Below are 19,061 nucleotides of genomic sequence, written 5' to 3'. Positions count from 1 at the left end.
GAAGTATTTGTCCCTGAAAAGGGCCGTTTTTCTTGACTTTGTGCTGAAGACATAATAATCAAAACAAATATAAAAGAGAACTGTATCAGCAATCACACGCTACCACAGCAGTGCAAAGAGCAGACTAAATAACAGTAAGCGCGCCTTCAGGAAAATGACGACATGCGCAATAATCTGCGCGGATGTTCAGGGAAGAACCGTGAGGCCCGAGAGGAAAGTAGCATCTGAGGGGCTAGACGCTTGTGTGGATGTCCTCCTGACGGATATCGTGCCAAACTCTGTCCAACTGGTGCGTTAGATTGTCAACATCTTGAGCTAGTTGGAGGGCCCTGCCCATAATGCTCCAAACGTGCTCAATAGGAGAGCGATCCGGCGACATTGTTGGCCAAGGTAATGTTTGGCAAGCACTAAGGCAAGCAGCAGAAACATGTGCAGCGTAGGTGCGGGCATTATCTTGCTGAAATTTAAGCCCAGGGTGGCGTGACATGAAAGTCAACACAATGGGCCTTAGAACTTCATCGACGTACCGCTGTGCTGTAAGGTTGTGACAGATGACAACCAAAGGGCTTCTACTATGAAATAAAATGGCACCCCAGACCATCACTCCTGGTTTTCGGCCTGTCTGCCGGAAGACAGTCAGGTTGGTATCACACCACTGTCCGGGGCGTCTTCAGATTCGCCTTCGCTGGTCATCGGGGCTCAGTTCAAACTCATCGCTGAAGACTATTCTACTCTAGTCAGTGACATTCCAGTGCAAATGAACCCGACACCACTAAAAACGGGCTTGACATTGTACAGAGGTCAATGGTAGTTGGCACCCCTCTTTCTGTGAGCCGTCTATGAATGGTCATTGCGGTCACTGAAGCACTATTGCACATAAAATCGATGATAATGATGCATCTGGGGCTGTGAGTGCCGCTCTAACGATTGCTTGGTCTTCACGTTCTGTCATTTCTCTAGGCCTATCGCTTCCATCTTGATGCTGTGTGCAGCCATGGTTCACCTATTCCTGCCAATAGCGTCTAATAGTGATATCGCTCCTGCTCAAATGTCAAGCTATTCGCCGATAAGACCAACCAACTTCATTGAACCCAACTACACGACCTCTCTCAAATTCTGACTCTGCGCATATCGTTCGCGCACCTGTATGCGAGGCATAGGCATAGGCATAGTTATTGTCTACCAGAGTACACAGAATGAAATTCATGAAGAATTTATGACCTGGAATTGTAATTTCTCCACTTAAATATCCTGTCAGTTGCACACATCAGATGCGCTTTAGTGACATCCGTTCAATCATTGGCAGCCAAAATGTAAAATTCTGCATTTTCCGTCGAAACCTGTATGCATATCAATTTGTCTCCAATTTGCTTTATATCTTCTCGGTGCGTCCTTTTCTTTTCTTTTCTTTTTTCTTTTTTTTTGTCTAAGAGTGTATTTTCATTTGTTTATTAGATGACTCAAATATAAACAGAATAAAATAAAATTTAAAATGAGTCATATATAAAAAGAAAGTATACTGCATTCATTTAAAAGTTACATGGGGGAAAAAAGCAATGGCAAAAAAATACCATGCATAATAAATGCAATTTTATGGCCTGAGCACAGGCTTCTCTTTCATCATTTGCCCCTCTGCACTTGAAGAAGGTTCTAAATTAAAATTTTTGAAACTAGTCCTAAAAATTTATGAATATTGCACTGAGTCTTGTTGCCTTAGAAATTCCAATAATCATTGTTCGGTGTATTAAACTCAGATTTATAAAGAAGTTAGAATCGTGCTCTTTGACAGTCTCTAAAGAAGTGAACTTCAGGCTATTCAGAGAATTTTGAAATGACCTAAAGCCAGCCATGAAAATTCAAGACAGCAAGGTATATGAATATTGGAGGGGACCGACAGAAAACATCTCCACCATACTCAATTAGTTTTCGTCTGATACACATTGGAATGTGGACCAAACATTGCCATGATGAAGCCCACCATTTCGAAGATTGGTCAGTTCTGGACACCCTTCATCACCAGCATCACCTTCAAAGCTGAAATTTTCATGATTGAACTTTCAAACTACCTTCAAATTGTGTTTTGTTTCTGGTTTTAAAACTGCTATTTATCTCCCGAATTTATTGTTGTTTGATAGCAACAATTCACAGTATGCAATTCCTTTGTAGTTCCACTGTAAGCAAAGCATTACTGTTTTGCGATGCAGGCACCTCCCTCTCGATGTTTTTTAAAGATGTTCATTTGATTTACCACCCTATGATCTATGCATTGTATTCCACTTTTCATCTCCAATAATGAGCTGTTTAAAAAAAAAAAAAAAAGACTTTTTTAATTTCTTTTCAGCAAAGAATCACATGCCAAAGCATGCACTCGAGCATGCATAATATTCTGTTCTGTTAAAGTATGGAATACATATAAATCGCAGCGGCTTACATATCCGAACTTCTTCAAAGAATCACGCATTGTACTTTTTTAAATATTTAGTCTGACTGATAGTTCCTGAATTATGCTACAAGTACTTTCAGTGACAGCTTTGCTTAATAGGTCTTTGTTTACAGAGAATGATTGTCAAGAGCATGCATCACCTTCAAAGCTGAAATGTTCATGCTTGAACTTTTCAAACCACCTTCAAATTGTGTTATAAACAGCACCTTATTCTATATGGAGCACAAATTTTATGAGCAGTCTGACTTGCATTTTTTTTTTTTCTGATTTTAAAATAAAAAAATCATAATATGATGAAAATTAAGTTTTGGGTTCTCCATTTAGCACTGCAATGAAACAAAAATTATGCCACGACACATACTAGAATTATACAAATGAACGGGGGGGGGGGGAAGTATTTAAACATCTTCTCTGATCAAAGTCATTCCATATCAGCAGTAACAAAATGAGGGAAGAAAAAAAAAAAAAAAAAAAAAAAAAAAAAAAAAAAAAAAAAAAAACCTTCAGTTTGAAAAACCACAGAACTTTTGGGATGATCCAATACTGAATATATGACATGTTTAACACCTTGTTAATTAACTTTTAATATAAATTCAATCAGATGCTAAATAAAATGCATTAAAATATTAGCAATAAGTACAAAACTAAAATCATTGCAGTTTTGGGGAAAACAGAATGTTTAATATTAGTGAAAATTTTAAGAAAAATCAACTATTTAAGATAATAAAAACCTACCTGTGTATCAAAAACATTAGCCAGTATGACACCAAACTGATGATAAAGAGCACCACTGTCATTACGGCAGTCATGTGCAACCTGAAATACAATAAATTAGAGATTTATCTATATTATCAAAAAAACTTATCATAAAAATCATAGCCAGCAACCTAACTTAAGTTCTCAGGCATTATTCCAACCACATTGGAGCAATTTGGTGATTTTTTTAAGAAAAAGAATGGTCATTTCAAAGCAGAGAAAGTTATTTATTTCATATCATACATACTGTCGGGTACATATTGTTACGTTATTTTCTTCTGATACCAGATGTTACGTAATTTTCTTTTCCTTTACGTACGTACGTTCGTTATGGGGTTCATGCGGATTTGAAGTGAATAACAACAACAGCACTTGATGAAATATTGAAATACACTTTATTTAGCCAATACTAATCAGGACAGCACCAAAATCACGTTACAGTTGTTGAAGAACTACTATAAACACGCTGACACAATTAGCGACACAGCCTTCAGGTTATCAGGCTATAACAGTGGAGACAGCTTCGGTCATTCTCGGAACTCCACGTACTCTCGAGACTCTCCACGCTACAACTCGTGATGCACTCGACGACACACAGAGCACGGCTCCCGACTCTTCGGTTCAGTCGTTCCCGGAGCTCAACATGCTCTCTCGACGATGCACTAACCGCAATACACTAAAGACCCTTCGATGCACTTGACAACCCACTCGGCGCTTTTAAGACACTCGCTGAATGATTGACTATCAGCTCGCGAGACGACGCACACATACTGACTGCGGACCAGCAGGGTTTATATAGCTTTTGGAATTCGTTCCAGAAGGTTCTCCATCCGTCCATAGTATATTGCCAAATTGTCGCCAAGTGGGCGATTTCTCGCCAAATGTAACAATGTGGCAACCCTAAACTTTCTTTGCAGGGAAGCCATCTTTCCGTGCCTGTACATTTTGTAACAATATTTTAACTGTAGTTCGATATTTATCAGGAAAAACAATTTATAAAACTACTTACAAATGGTATCTCCTGCATGCAATTATTCCAATCCACTACAGTCTTACTGGCAATTTCCAATTTTTCAAAGCAAAATTTAACACTCATTAAAATCTGACTGCTGTAGTAAATGGCAGATGACTATTCTTGAACCAATTACCGCTTTGAATGCCAAAGTGTTCGTTACACCTTTTTCACGTTGCATTTCCAGAAAGGTTGTTTCCTAAATACATCATCATCAAACGAGAATCTGAACATTCATATCTTTGTGACAAAATATTACCTTCCTCCTAAAATTTCACAGAACTTTCTTTGTTTGCAAGCAAATTCCACAAGTGCACAAGTGCATATTTCAAAATTCTGCTGAAGACCACAAATATTGCAATTTGCATTTAGAGCTTCTAATACAACCAAAACAGCATATATGAAAATGGTGATGTTGCTCATTCAAACATACAGTTATCTATATGATTACCCAAAGAATTGTTATATGCATGGTTATACTATTTGGCAACTTATAACCGAGGTAGTTGCGATAAGACCAAATTACCCTAATTTGTTTCAAAAATATAACTATAACATGTTCTCCATCAATTAACAAAAGGAATAAATGTTGAATGCTGTTAACTGAATTTCTTGGCATATCAAAATAGCGATCGAGAAAGATTAATAAATCATCTATCTGCTATGTGGGTTATCTACTTTTGTCTCTATATCAAGAGAAAGACCAGCAATGTGTTGTAAAACAACGTTATTGCAAGTTTTATAAGATTTGTATTGATATATGTAGCTTATAAATACAAAATTTAATATGCATGTACAGCATAATCAGTAATGTAAGAAAGCACTGAGATAAGTTTTGAATGCAGAAAACTAGTCCTAAGTAAAGCTTCTTTAATGCTGTTATACATACACAGGGCACAAAAGCCAGTAAAACAGGTATACCTGTAATGCCTGTTGACTCATCCCTCAGTAATATAAATTCATTGCAAAGTAAGTGAATTAATTGGTTATGTCTCTATATCAGTAGAGACCAGCAATGCATTGTGAAACAGTGTTATTGTATAATTATAATGAATCAATTTTTTTAGTAGACTCCTCATTGAATATGCATGGCATGACATGTTTCACACGAGTTTTAATAAGTGTCTCTCTAATCATATGAGCTTTACCAAATATGCAATGTAATAATGCAACAGAACCTCTCCGTTGTCATTTAATTTTCAGTTTTAGCAATTTTATCATTTGAAGTAAACATGGTTCAAGGGAGTTAAGATGTCTTTTAAAAAAATTATCTTTGCAATCAGGGAGTTTTGGATCAAACTGCCAATGAATTTTAGGTGGAGTCAAAGGAAAACTAGAATTTTACACTGCCCTCCAAAAGTTAAGGAACGGCATGTTTTTCACTCTCATCATATTTTCATTCTGGCACACTCTTCTGACATCTGCTTTTTAAAAGGAACAGTACTTTCTTCCCCAACTGCAAATGTATCTAAAAATGTACTTACTCTTTTTTCTTTAAAAATGCCCATTTTTAACCAAGAATCCCCATTTTACAACTAAAATGGAGACTAAGAAACAAATTATATATAAAAAAAGTACAATAAAAACAGCCTATTTTAAATTTTAAGTAATTTTATATAAAATTAACTTAAAACTGGTTAGAAAAGAGATGGGAAAAAGTACACACATAGTACAAAACTAAAATCATTGCAGTTTTGGGGAAAACAGAATGTTTAATATTAGTGAAAATTTTAAGAAAAATCAACTATTTAAGATAATAAAAACCTACCTGTGTATCAAAAACATTAGCCAGTATGACACCAAACTGATGATAAGTTAAATGAAAGAGTACAGTAGCAAAATTATTGGAAGTGGATTGAAAAAATTATTGGACATTTAAATTCTGGTGGCTTTTTTATGACAGTAGCCTACATAATCCCAAATACCAATAATGAAATATATTAATATGCTAATTTGTTAAGAATTACATTTACTAATAAAAATAATATTTTGTTAATGTAAATTTAAGAATATACATAAATACAGTACAAAGTCCAAAATCCGGACTTGTCAGGACTTCGGCAACTCTAGATTATAGATCATCAATTTAAATCTGGTAAGATGGCATGCAGAAATTACACAATTAAAAATATGAAACCATAATTTATGAAATAAAGAGCAATTATGATCTAAAGGGTATCAAAATTTACAAAAAAAAAGCTTAATATTTATTAAACATTTCTTTCAATGTAAGTTGTTTAAGTTGCTTCATTTTTTGTGCTAAATGCACAAGCATAAACATTAAACGTTCATGCATAACATTACATGCGCATGCGTAAACGCATTACACACATGCATAAACGCATTACGTGCATGTGTAAAGCATACCAGAAAAAAGTTTGTGGCTTTGAGGTCCGGATTATAGATCATTCTGGATAATGCCCGTCCAGATTACAGACTTTGTACTGTATATATATATACAAATGAACACTGCACACACACACTTGTACTGTATATATATATACAAATGAACACTGCACACACACACACACACACACACAAAAAAAAAAAAAAAAAAAAAAAGAGGGGGAAATGGCACAGTTCTATACTCCCGTTCTGCTGGGCCAATTGACGAAATTCAATTTGCATTTTTCATGTCTCGAAAGCAAGTCTTAGGATATGTATTAGATTTATATATAGCATTGTTCTAATATCAGCATTTTAACACAAAATCTGGCTTTATCTGAAATGACATGACATTTTCCCCCCCATATTTCAATTCTACGATTCAAATTATGCCAAACTGCCAAGTTTTGTAAAAATTGCACAAGTAGTTTTTAAAAAATTTAGTTCTCAAAATTTTAGCGGTACTTACGTATTAACGCAACCAGGCCAAAATTCGCATAAATTGACAAATTTGGCGACCCTACTTACGGCAACCCTACGTGTTATATGTAGTTTTGTAAAAAGAGCATGTGGAGATTCACAAAATTTTCCTGCATTTTCGTGCAAATTTTTGTAATTTATGAGAAAATAGCAGTGTACATGGATAAAGTGAAGAGTGTGCACAATGCCATTTTTGTGCAATTCTGAAATGTTTTTTTAAGTAAAAATAAGTCGACGTGTACATGGTTATGGCGAATACGGTTTTCAATCAGTGCTAAAAGCAATAGCCAAAAGATTTCTGCCGAAAAAATAATTCTGCAACTTATTCAAATTCGAAACTGGAAGGGTTTAATTGCTATTTTATATTTTAAAAGAAAATAATATAAAAAACTGTATTAAATATTATCTGTAATTAATAAATGTACATTTTCTTTCTATTCATACTTTTTTACTCAAACTTACAAATAGCGCCAACCTGGTTGCGATAATACGTAAGTACCATTTTAGCTCCTCAATGTTAATTGAATTTGATATATATTTATTAAAATCTCTTTTTTATCAAACCTTTTTGATTCTTCCTTTCATATTTCGAAATTTAGGTTTATTTTAAATAAAATTCACCTATTATTTATGATTTATTTTTAACATTTGTATTTTTAAGTAATTTTTATAAATTTTTTTTAAAAAAATTTAAATTATATCTTATAAAAGTTTTGCCATCATCTTAAAGTAGATGTACTTCTAAGCATACCTGCAAAAAAAATTAAGAGTTTTTATTCAAAATGTCCTAAAATATACATGAATTTACATTTTGGTGCATTTTAAAATTTGGCGTATTTATTACAAGTGATAATAACGAAAATGTGGTTTACACACTTTGTTAAAATTATTTGAAAGTATGAACAATGACTTTTTTCCACTTGTGGAGAATGAAAAAAAGGTAAAGGAAAATAGGAAATAGGATTTTTTTTTTTTATTAAACTTACTTGATTCCTTCTTCCAGAATTCGAAATTTAGGCTTAATCCAAATATAATTTGCACATTTTTTTATGATTTCTTTTTTAAATTTGTATTTTTAAATATTTTTTATAAATTTTTCAAAAAAACATTTTGTATTTATAACCTATAAATTTTTAACATCATCTTAAAGTAGATGTATTTCTAGGCACACCTGCAAAAATTTAGTTTTTTTAATTCAAAATTTTTTAAGAGATACATGAATTTACATATTGGAGTGTCTTGAAATTTGGCATCTGTTTTTTGAGCGATAATAATGCCAAATGATTATACATACTTTGTTAAAATTATTTGAAAGTATGAACGATGACTTTTTTCCGCTCGTCTACAATGAAGAAAAAGAAAACGAAAATAGGTTGAAATTAAGAAGTTCACCAAGTTTATTCTTGGCACAAACTGGAAAAAAATCACCAAGATAAATTTTAAAATTTCTCACCAACAATTACAAAATTTAATAGCTAGGCATAATTTGAGTCGTAGAATCGAAATATGGAAAAAAATTAATACGTTATTTCAGAAAACGCCCAATTCTGTCTAAAAATACCTATGTTAGAACAAAGCTATATATAAATCTAATATACATCTTAAGTCGCCCTTTCGAGACATGGAAAACTTAATCTGAATTTCATCAATCGACTATACACTCTGCCAGGATAAAGACCAATGAAATCATATTCTCAGTTATAAAAAGGATTATGCCATATTTTTATAAATAAAGCATTTATAAAATTCTTTGTAAATTCAGCTTTGTTTGTACAAGATGTCTAAAAAATGTAGCAACAAACATTTAGAAGTAAGGAACATCATAAGGATTGAGAAATGCATAACAACTCATTACCAGAAACGTCACTGTATACCACTACACAAGAGAGCTAGAGGGGAAAGTGAGGATTTCCTCATTAGAGTGATAGCCAGCATATGAAGGTATCGCAATGGTATAGGAACAGTGAGCTTGCAGATATGCACTATTAATTGTACCACAGAGTGTTTGCACATGTGCATCAAAATTTGTGCGAGTACAGGTCATTAAAAAGTGGCAAGCCACAATAGACGAGTTCGGTTATTATGCAAAAAAATGTGTTTGGATGGTATGGAGACTAATCCCATTATATGTGCCACTGCCTCTGCCTTAAGAGTGTCTTGTTGCAGTATATAGTGTTTTGAATGGCGAATCCTTACACGCCTTTCATCTCCAAAGGGTTAAATCACTGCTCCCCGATGATCATCCTGAATGCATGTTTTGCACAGTGGTATCTGCAACAAAGTGTCTGAGATGTGAATTCAGCTTATGTGTTGTTCGTTGATGAGGCCATATTCAATAGAGTTGGTACATTCAATAAGCATAATGTGCATTTGGGAACTCAAGAAAACCCCCATGGTGTACGGCATAACACAGAACAACACTGTTTCGCAGTGGGCAGGTTTGGTAGCCAACTGCTTAGTTAGGCCGTACCTTTTACCATCCCACTTCAAATTATCAAATCTTCCTGGAGCAGATCTTCCCAGCTAACTTGACAATGTTCCAACAAATGTGAGGTGCAAAACATAGCTTCAAAATGATGGGGCACCTGTTCATTTTGGACTGGCTGTTCCTAGGCATTTGAACAGAGCATCTGTATTGACGGATTGAGCGTACTGCCCCAACGCTAAAGTGATTTATTCAGACTTGATTTCTTTTTGTGGGGAGTCCTCACAGCTATCATGTATCATGATTCTCTGGGGTCTGAAATGGATCATGTGGCAAGAATTGTCTGTGCTGCTTTTACAATCAAAGAAACTTCTGGTGCGTTTGACTGTGTCTGGCATGCTTGGCATCTGATGGTGCAAGCTGCAAACTTCGAGCATCTGTTGCGACATAAGAGCTGTATTCATCTCATATGCCATCTGTACTCATGATGTCCAATAAATATTTCAAATTAATCACTCTCGTATGTCCTTTCCTATTTTCTACCTCTGCTGGCACTTACTCCTGACATTTCCAGTCATGAGTTCTCAATCCTTATGAAATACCCTACCTCCCCTAAAACATTTTTTGCTACACTTTTTAGACACCCTGTACAGAATGACCACGCAGATCTTTAAAATTAAGGAAAAAGGAACACATCTGGCATGGCAAACAAGCCCCCCCCCAAAAGGAAAGAAAGGGAGGGGGAAAGTCTCAAACAGCATCCCTCTGTTAAGCTAAAAAGATAAAAGGCCTGTTAAGATAAAGCCTTTTGGTTTTCAGAGGCCAAAATCACTGCTCACACTACTTATGTTTAAATCCAGAAAATTGCAATGCAAAATTTTGATGGAGGAACTAAGATAGATTTTTTACGATTTCTTTACGGAAAAATGATGAAGAGTCAGCTAATAAATATTTTCAGGAAAAAGGAATTACTCATAGTAAATGTCTTTGTTCAAATAAGCATAAAATATATGATTCTGTGCTGAGGCAAAAGTAGTATTGCAACCAACAATCATGCCAAGGGAAGAAAAATTAGGGTTAGCCTATATTTAAGGGTGTCCCTTGGATTATCGCCAAGTTATTGTTTCATTTATGGTCACCTCAGTAGTTGAATGTTACAGAAATCCTATTATGCTGTGACTGATTGCGTGACTGTGGTGAATTCAATGGGAAAGGATATGTTACGGGCTCGTTTGCTGTGTTGGATGTCAGTTAGGAAGTACGTTGCATACGGTGTGCTTTGCATCGAAAAATGGCTACCGGTGGTTAACTGGGTGTTTTGTGGTATAGAACGAGAGAGCAGAAAGTGTTTTTTTTTTTTATTTTTTATAAGTGGTTGAGGACAGAAGAAAAGAAACTTTGCTGAATGTAATTCAATGGAATTATAAGTGTCCTGTTTGTACGAAGGAAATGTGCATGGTCCAATGTAAAGATCGTTCAGATGGCTTTATCACAAGAAAGGTTTAAATGCTCAGCATATAAAGCATCCCACTAGAAAAGGAATATAGTTTGCGGAAAGTTTTTGGATGCTGTTAAGGAATTTTGTGTGCCACAGAATGAAGACACAGAAATTTCTAAGTAAGGTAAGTGGATATTTCTTTTGTGTAGTGCATATATGTTATAAGATGAATTTCCTTTTTTATGTTATTTTATTGTTTAATTTAAAACGTAGTTTATTGAGATTATATATTTTTTGTTTGGCTCTAGTGTAGAATTTGGTGCTCCTTTGACTTTTTCAGTGAATACAGATCAATGTGTACATGGACAAAGTCAAGGGAGTGTTCAATGGAGAGTTAGTGAAGTTCTTTGATGTTTTTTAAGTGAAAATAGGTTGATGTGTACATGGATACCGAGCTTGTGCAATTCTTCAACTTGTTATTTCGGCTTTGTGGAGTGGCGATTTTTGAGGCAAAATAACAAGCCAAAGAACTGCACAAACACGGTGTTTATGTAACACCAAAAATCGCCAAGGGGCACCTGTAAATATATTTTTAACAAAGTTAGGTTTTTTTTAATTAGAGTAGATTTTAAGGTACCTCTTGTACAATGGCGAAGTTGTTTCATTTATGGCAGCCTGAGTATTGAATGTTATGGAAACCCTATTGTGACATAATCGGGTTCATGATTCTGGCAAATTTTGAATCATGGGATGTTTTGTAAGTGCTTTTGTGGTGTGCGTTGGTTTTGTTGTTTAGACGGTAGAATGGCTGAATGTAGTAAGATTAATTTTAAGTTTCTGTATGATTTGGAACAAAAGGGAAAAAGAGCGTTAATTGATTGGTGTGTAAATGAAGGTTTACTTAGTAGCCATTATAAGTGTCCTGTACATAGGAAGGATACGCGTCTAGTTGAACATAAAAATTGCTTAGATGGATTTGAATGGGTTTGTAGGAAGAAAGGTTCAGATTTGGCGATGCCAATATACGGATTCGAGTTCAGATAATTTTAGGAAGTTTTGGGATGTTGTTAAGGAAATTTGTGTGCCACAGACTAAAGATGAAGGAACTTCTAAATAGGGTAAGTGGATATTTGCTTTTTGTAGTGCTTAGATGTATAACATGTTTTTTCTTTTTTATGTTATTTTATTGTTTCCTTTAAAATGTAGTTTATTGAGATTATGCATTTTTTGTTTGCCTGCATTGTAGAATTGGGTGCTCCTTTGACTTTTTAAGTGAAAATATATTGATGTGTACATGGACAAAGTGAAGGGAATGCACAATGTAAGTTTGTGCAATTCTTGGATTTTTTTTAAGTGAAAATAGGTCGACGTGTACATGGATAAAGTCAAGGGAGTGCGCAATGCCATTTTTATGCAATTCGGGGAATTTTTGTTTTTTAAAGTGAAAATAGGTCGATGTGTACATGGATACCGAGTTTGTGCAATTCTTTGTCTTGTTATTTTGGCTTTGTGTAGCTGCGATTTTTGAGCAAAAATCGCAAGTCAAAATGATGCAGTCAAATCAATTATTATGCAAGTCAAAATAATAAGTCAAATAATAAGTGATTATGATTTATTAAAATAAATAATAAGTGATTATGCAAGTCAAAATAATTAGTCAAAAAATTGCACAAACTCGGTATCCATGTACCGCCAAAAATTGGAAAGGGGTACCCTAAAATATACTTTCACCTTTTTTTTTTTATTATGATTAATTAAGAATTATTCAATGCAGAAAGCTCTGTAACAGCTTCCTTATATATATGATTATATTCTTCAGCAGCAATATATCTTGAACATATTGTTAGGACTGTCACTACAATTTCAGGTTACATTTCAAATTAATATTTAGGCTATCATTAGTGTTTAGTGACAACTGTTGTCCATACACATACAAGTTCCGTAATTTTTCAATTTTTGTGATTACCAGAGTTAAAAATAATAGGTTAGAGTTGACTTTAGGACCCCTTGTATTATCATGAAATTGTTGTTTCATTTATCGCGAAGTTGTTGTCTCATTTATGACAACCTGAGTAGTTGAATGCTATGGAAACCCTATTATGACGTAATTGGTTGTGGTGAATTTGAATCATGAGAAAAAATTTAGAAAGTGTATGTTGGATTTTGGGTAAGGGGTTGTCTGTAATAGATTAGTATGTTGTTATTTTGTGGTTTACACAGTAAATTGGCTGAATGTGGCAAGATTAATTTGAAGTTTCTGTAGGATTTGGAACAAAAGGGAAAAAAGCATTAATTGACTGGTGTGTAAATGACGGTTTATTTAGTAGCTATTATTAAGTATCCTGTTTGAAGGAAGGAAATGCGTATGGTCGAACATCGGATATTTTCGAACGGAGGATATTTTTTACTCTTAGTTTTGTGATATTATGTGGCGACACCAGAATACAGATTCTAGTTCAGATAATTTTTGGAAGTATTTGGATGCTGTTAAGGAATTTTGTTTGACTGAAGACTAGTAAATTCGTAAATACGGTAAGTGGATATTTTCTTCGTGTAGTGCTAAGATGAATTTCCTTTTTTACGCTATTTCATTGTTTGATTTAAAATGTAGTTTATTGAGATTATATATCTTTTGTTGGCTGCTCCTTTGACTTTTGAAGTGAATATAGTTTGGTGTGTACATGGACAAACTGAAGGGAGTGCACGAAGTATAGTTTGTGCTATTCTATGATGTTTTTTCAAGTGAAAATAGGTCGATGTGTACACAGATAAAGTCAAGAGAGTGCGCAATGCCATTTTTTTTTTTTTTGCAATTCTGGGATTTTTTTTTTAAGTGAAAATAGGTAGATGTGTACATGGATACTGAGTTTGTGTAATTCTTTGTCTTGTAATTTTGACTTTGTGTAGCGCCCTTTCCTTTGTGTATTTTTGCGCCAAAAATCACCATTACGCAAGGCAAAATAGCAAGACAGAGAATATCACAAACTCGGTATCCATGTACCGCCAAGTTTCGCCAAGGGTTACCCTAAAATATACTTTTACCAAATAAGACTTCTACATTGTATCAAAATAGCAATTCTTTATAAACTCGTGATCTTCCTGTAAGAAATAAAATGAACATAAATTTACAATTAAATCGCATAACTGATCAAAATCTTGCAAACATACAGAATTTTCTAATTTTGTCTTTTCACACGTAAAAGAATCCCATCTTGGGACACTTCTGCACATGAAAAATCATGACCAAAAAAAAAAATAAAAAAAATACCATTACTATAAAATATGGTACTTACGTACTATCACAACCACCTTAGTAGGAATTTGAAAATTTTCAGAAGTCGCCAAACTATGGCAACCCCGTGCTTGACAGTTCTTTATCCATGAACCATATCCCTTGATAGTTACAGTCTGAAAATTCACCAATTTCCTTTTTTCTTCAGTAAAAAGACACCAAACTGAGTCAAGGTGGTTACGCTAACACATAAGTACTTAAAATATACCAATTACTTACTATAATAAAGTATAATGGCCCAACTCTGAATACTGGTATTTCAACATGGTTTCGAATTCCAGCAGATGAGGTGGCTGCATAAGTTACACCCACAAGTAACGAAAATAAATGCCAGTTTCCTTAGAAAAATCCTTCAAAAACTATCCCCTTCCCTAGGATACTTTGCCTTAATGAATTAACGGCTGATCTTTGGAATATGGTAACTGGTAGTTTGGCGATATTTTGGAGGCGACAAAGGTTACATCCTAGGACTTTGGTAATAATGTGAGAAATTCTCAGTTCCGATTATGCATTATTTTGTGTGAGGGAAATGAGAGATCATGAGATGTGTCATGTGACATTAATGGACGAATTACAGTTCTTTAATCAGAAAAGGGGGGGGATTTGGAAAACTGTAGTACAATATTATTTTGTATTAAGCTTCATTGTGTGTTGTGTGAAATAGTGGAAGTGTGTGTGCCACGTAATGAAGATTCTGAAGATTAGGTAAGTTAGTATTTTTAAACATTTGAGGATATTATTTTTATGCATTGTTCTAAATGTAAGGAGTAAATAAATTAATATAATATTATTGGAAAATTGTTATTAGCAATGATTTAGTTTAAAGAATTAGGCTTTTAATCTAATTTTTATTAATTTAATGTATGTGCTTATTTATATTTTAAGTAGTGTTTTTAATTTAATTATATTTTAATTTAATGATCATGATTTCGTGAGTTATATGTTTGTAGTATTTTGGAATATGTTTGAGTAGAATACGTCGAGTATTTTCATACATTTTCGTGAAATTTTTCTAATTTATGAGAAAAAAGCAGTGTACATGGATATAGTGAAGAGTGTGCGCAATGCCATTTTTGTGCAATTCTGGGATGTTGTTTTAAGTAAAAATAAGTCGACGTGTACATGGTTTAGTGATATTTTAATTAAATGATAGTTATTTTGTGAATTTTATGTTTGTAGGAATTTGGTATACGTTTCAGTTGAAGTAAACGTGCATGGAAGTAATTTAAATACTTGACACTAAGTATTTGTAACCATTTGTAATGTTTGCAGTATGAATTCGTGGGTGACGTTTATAATATAATAGATAATTTAGAGGTAAAAGTTTTTGGATATTTTATTTATTTTATACGTGGAAGTGTTCATCTTTGGAAAGTGTATATACTTTTTGCGATCAGGTAATTTCATATATGTTCTTTTTACCGGATTTAAAGATTCACAAAATTTTCATGCATTTTCGTGAAATTTTTCTAATCTATGAGAAAAAAGCAGTGTACATGGATATAGTGAAGAGTGTGAGCAATGCCATTTTTGTGCAATTCTGGGATGTTTTTTTAAGTAAAAATAAGTCGACATGTACATGATTTAGTGATATTTTAATTAAATGATAGTTATTTTGTGAATTTTATGTTTGTAGGAATTTGGTATACATTTCAGTTGAAGTAAACGTGTATGGAAATAATTTAAATATTTGACACTATGTATTTGTAACCATTTGTAATGTTTGCGGTATGAATTTGTTGGTGACGTTTATAATATAATAGATAATTTAGAGGTAAAAGTTTTTGGATATTTTATTCATTTTATACGTGGAAACGTTCATCCTTGGAAAGGGTATATACTTTTTCGCGATCAGGTATTTTCATATATGTGCTTTTTACCGAGTTTAAAGATTCACAGAATTTTTTTGCATTTTTGTGCAAATTTTTGTAATTTTTGAGAAAATAGCAGTGTAGATGAATAAAGTTAAGAGTGTGTGCAATGCCATTTTTGTGTAATTCTGGGATGTTTTTTTAAGTAAAAATAAGTCGACGTGTAAATGGTTTATGTGTATGTGCTATTCTGAAAAACGCGCAAGGAGTTTGCGATTGTGCACTTTTTCCTAATTTTGCAGTTAATATTTGTCATGATTAAGCAGTTTTGTTACATAAAATTTCTAGCATAAGTGTAATTCAGTTAGTAGATTGTTCGAAAAAAGTGTTCAGTAAATAAAAAGAAAAGAAACATGTCTTTACTTCGTGAAGACAAAATGGCGGAGAAAAAAAAAAATAGAGGGTTGCTGTAGCAAAGTTGGTCGCCAAATTTTCGCCAAAAAATCGCCAAGTTACCATAATCCAAAGATCAAACGAATTAACCAACCAACCATGAAACATATGTGAATATATTGAAGAAATTCTTCCTTTATTATGCCTATACCATAACAAAACTGATTTAAGAACATACAAACCATTCACCTTTAAAATACAGAAGCACATGAGATCTATAAATGTAATTCATCTTCTTTGATTTTCTGGCTAAAGTGCAGAATCGACCTCTTTTTTGTTTGGCGCTTTTTACAAGAGCAAGAAGAATTGGATTTTTGTCAATTTTCTTTGACTTTTTAAGTGAAAATAAGTCAATGTGTACATGGATAAAGTCAAGGGAGTACACAATGCCATTTTTGTGCAATTCTGGGATGTTTTTTTAAGTGAAAATAGGTTGATGTGTACATGGATACCGAGTATGTGCGATTCTTAAAAACGTGCCAAGCAGTAGGCGATTCTGCACTTTCTAGGACTTTCTTTTCTCTAACTTTCTGTAAGAACATATTATATAATACATATCAATTACAAAGTATATGTCAATTTACAGTTTAAAGGCTTCCATTATATCAGTTTAAAGAACAGAAAATCAAAAATAGCTTTCCTGCTAATTAAGGATCAACTGTGATTTAATATGAAATATATGTAATGCGCTCATAAAGTAAAATTTAGTAATAATCCTCTACATCAAAAAGAATTATAGTTACCTTAAGGACGTCTTGAGACTCCAAAACATCTTTCAAACCCCCATCCTCCATTAACTGAGGACAAGAAAGGAGATCAAATAAAAAGATATGCTCATCAAGAGTAGCAAACTGCAACAGAGTCATAGGACCTGATGGACCAAGATTCACTCCTTCTCCATCAAAAGAGATCACAGGATCTTTCAGAGAAAGTATATACTTTACAACTGAAGAGCACTCTTTTGTTTTAGTCACAATTTTGACCTTTTTCATCATTTTCATAATCGAACTGTCAACAACTTCTTTATTTGAAGTTGATGAGGTATTATACATCATACGATCTTTATAGTCTATGGCAGAATTATCTGCTACTGCTTTCATAATTTGAGTTTTCAACCTCTGTTGGAAAGACTGAGATCTGTCTTGATAACGACTGCTGCCACTAGTAGGGGAAGAATGAGAAGAACTTACTACAGTATTAGATGAAACGTTAGACTGACACTGAGGTAATGTCACTTGTGAATTGGATACATACATAGATGACTGACCCAAAGGAGATACTGTTGGTTTTCGTTCAACCACAGAAACAATATTTGACTGGACATGAAAGATTTGTGAACTCATCTTTAGAAATGCTAAAAGGTCCTGAGGATTATTGACCATTTTAGACCACATATCCTTTGGAAACCATGCTGTTAGATGAGCAAACAATTGACCAACTGGTAAAGGACCTCTGTGTTTCAAAACACTTTCAAAGAAATTTATAAGTTGGTTGGTAAGGTGAGGATCTAACTGCTCTTCTTCCGGTACTTTAGTAATCATTAGTGTTGTATCATTGCTTAAATTTTCTAGAACACTTTTTAACACTACATAATCATCTTTCACAACAAAAACGTCAGAATATTTTAATAAAAACTCTTTGAATTCTTTTCCGTGTTGACCAGATATGTGTCTAATTTCAGGAGTAGCCTGCGATCTATGACCAAGAAGACTTTTGATAGGCACTTCGGCATTTCCATATTGCTCTAACTTAGATCTAAAGTATTCAACAGCTTCATATGCATAATCGCGCTTACTTTTGCTATTTGGATCATCGTTTTCTGATGAGTAACAGGTCACACTTACTTGATCATCGTTAATTGTAAATAAAGATGGATACTGAGATAAAAATTTACGAAGTCCAGACTGACTACCACCAGCAATCTGTCGCATTTCTTTGGTGAAACCTTTCGTACCAAATTGGCATGACAAATCATGAAGAGTACGAGGCTGACCCTTGTCAATTAACCGATCTAAAAAAAACATTAGGGTCATATTTCTAATGTGATCGTAATCCTTGCTGTCCATGGCTACTTAAAATCTTAAATCTGATCAGTAATTTTGGCACAGTAGGAAGTAAACATACTGCAAACGCAGCTATGAAACCGCTGATTATCACTTAGGAACCATCTTGAATTACGACAAGCTACCGAAGGTCACGTGACAATAACAGCTATACCAAAGAATCTAGGGTCCCTGCATTTAATCACAACCGAGAGATCTCACTGTTTATTTTCATGTCTGTGTCTGTCTGTCTGTCTAAGGAATGTTTCATATAAAAATTGGAAATGGCCAAAGAGATTAGAATAGAGGGAGGAAGGCTTCGCAGCTTCCTCCACTATCGGGGAATGAAACTCCACCGAACAAGCGGCTTCCATGTTTGTAACTTCAAAACATTGCATTACGGCTGTTCTAAGCGATTCCGTGTTTCTAAGCGATTCCGTGCATGTATTTTCCAGCAAAAATATGTTAAATTTATAATGAACTGCTTCGCTGCTGTTAATTTCTTGTTTTAAAGTTATAAAGAT

The 19,061-nt window shown here is 33.9% G+C and overlaps 1 protein-coding gene across 1 annotated transcript in view; it reads right to left on the bottom strand.

The window, feature by feature from the left end:
• The window catches only part of egl (Egl_like_exo domain-containing protein), a 49,351-nt gene extending 30,596 nt beyond the window's left edge, over positions 1–18,755 (bottom strand). The window contains exons 1-2 of the mRNA XM_035376952.2: positions 17,239–18,755; positions 3,179–3,259 (exon numbers count right to left, since the gene is read on the bottom strand). Coding sequence (XP_035232843.2) covers positions 3,179–3,259; positions 17,239–18,561 — 1,404 coding nt within the window. The 5' untranslated portion in view covers positions 18,562–18,755. The remainder of the gene's footprint in view (positions 1–3,178; positions 3,260–17,238) is intronic.
• Positions 18,756–19,061: the final 306 nt, after the last annotated feature.

This window comes from Stegodyphus dumicola, chromosome X1 (assembly GCF_044657685.1).
Source record: "Stegodyphus dumicola isolate Sdum_Otavi_A_Nest chromosome X1, ASM4465768v1".
NCBI classification, from domain to species: domain Eukaryota; kingdom Metazoa; phylum Arthropoda; class Arachnida; order Araneae; family Eresidae; genus Stegodyphus; species Stegodyphus dumicola.
Note: the sequence above shows the minus strand (reverse complement) of the source record. Positions and strands in the feature narration are given on the sequence as shown.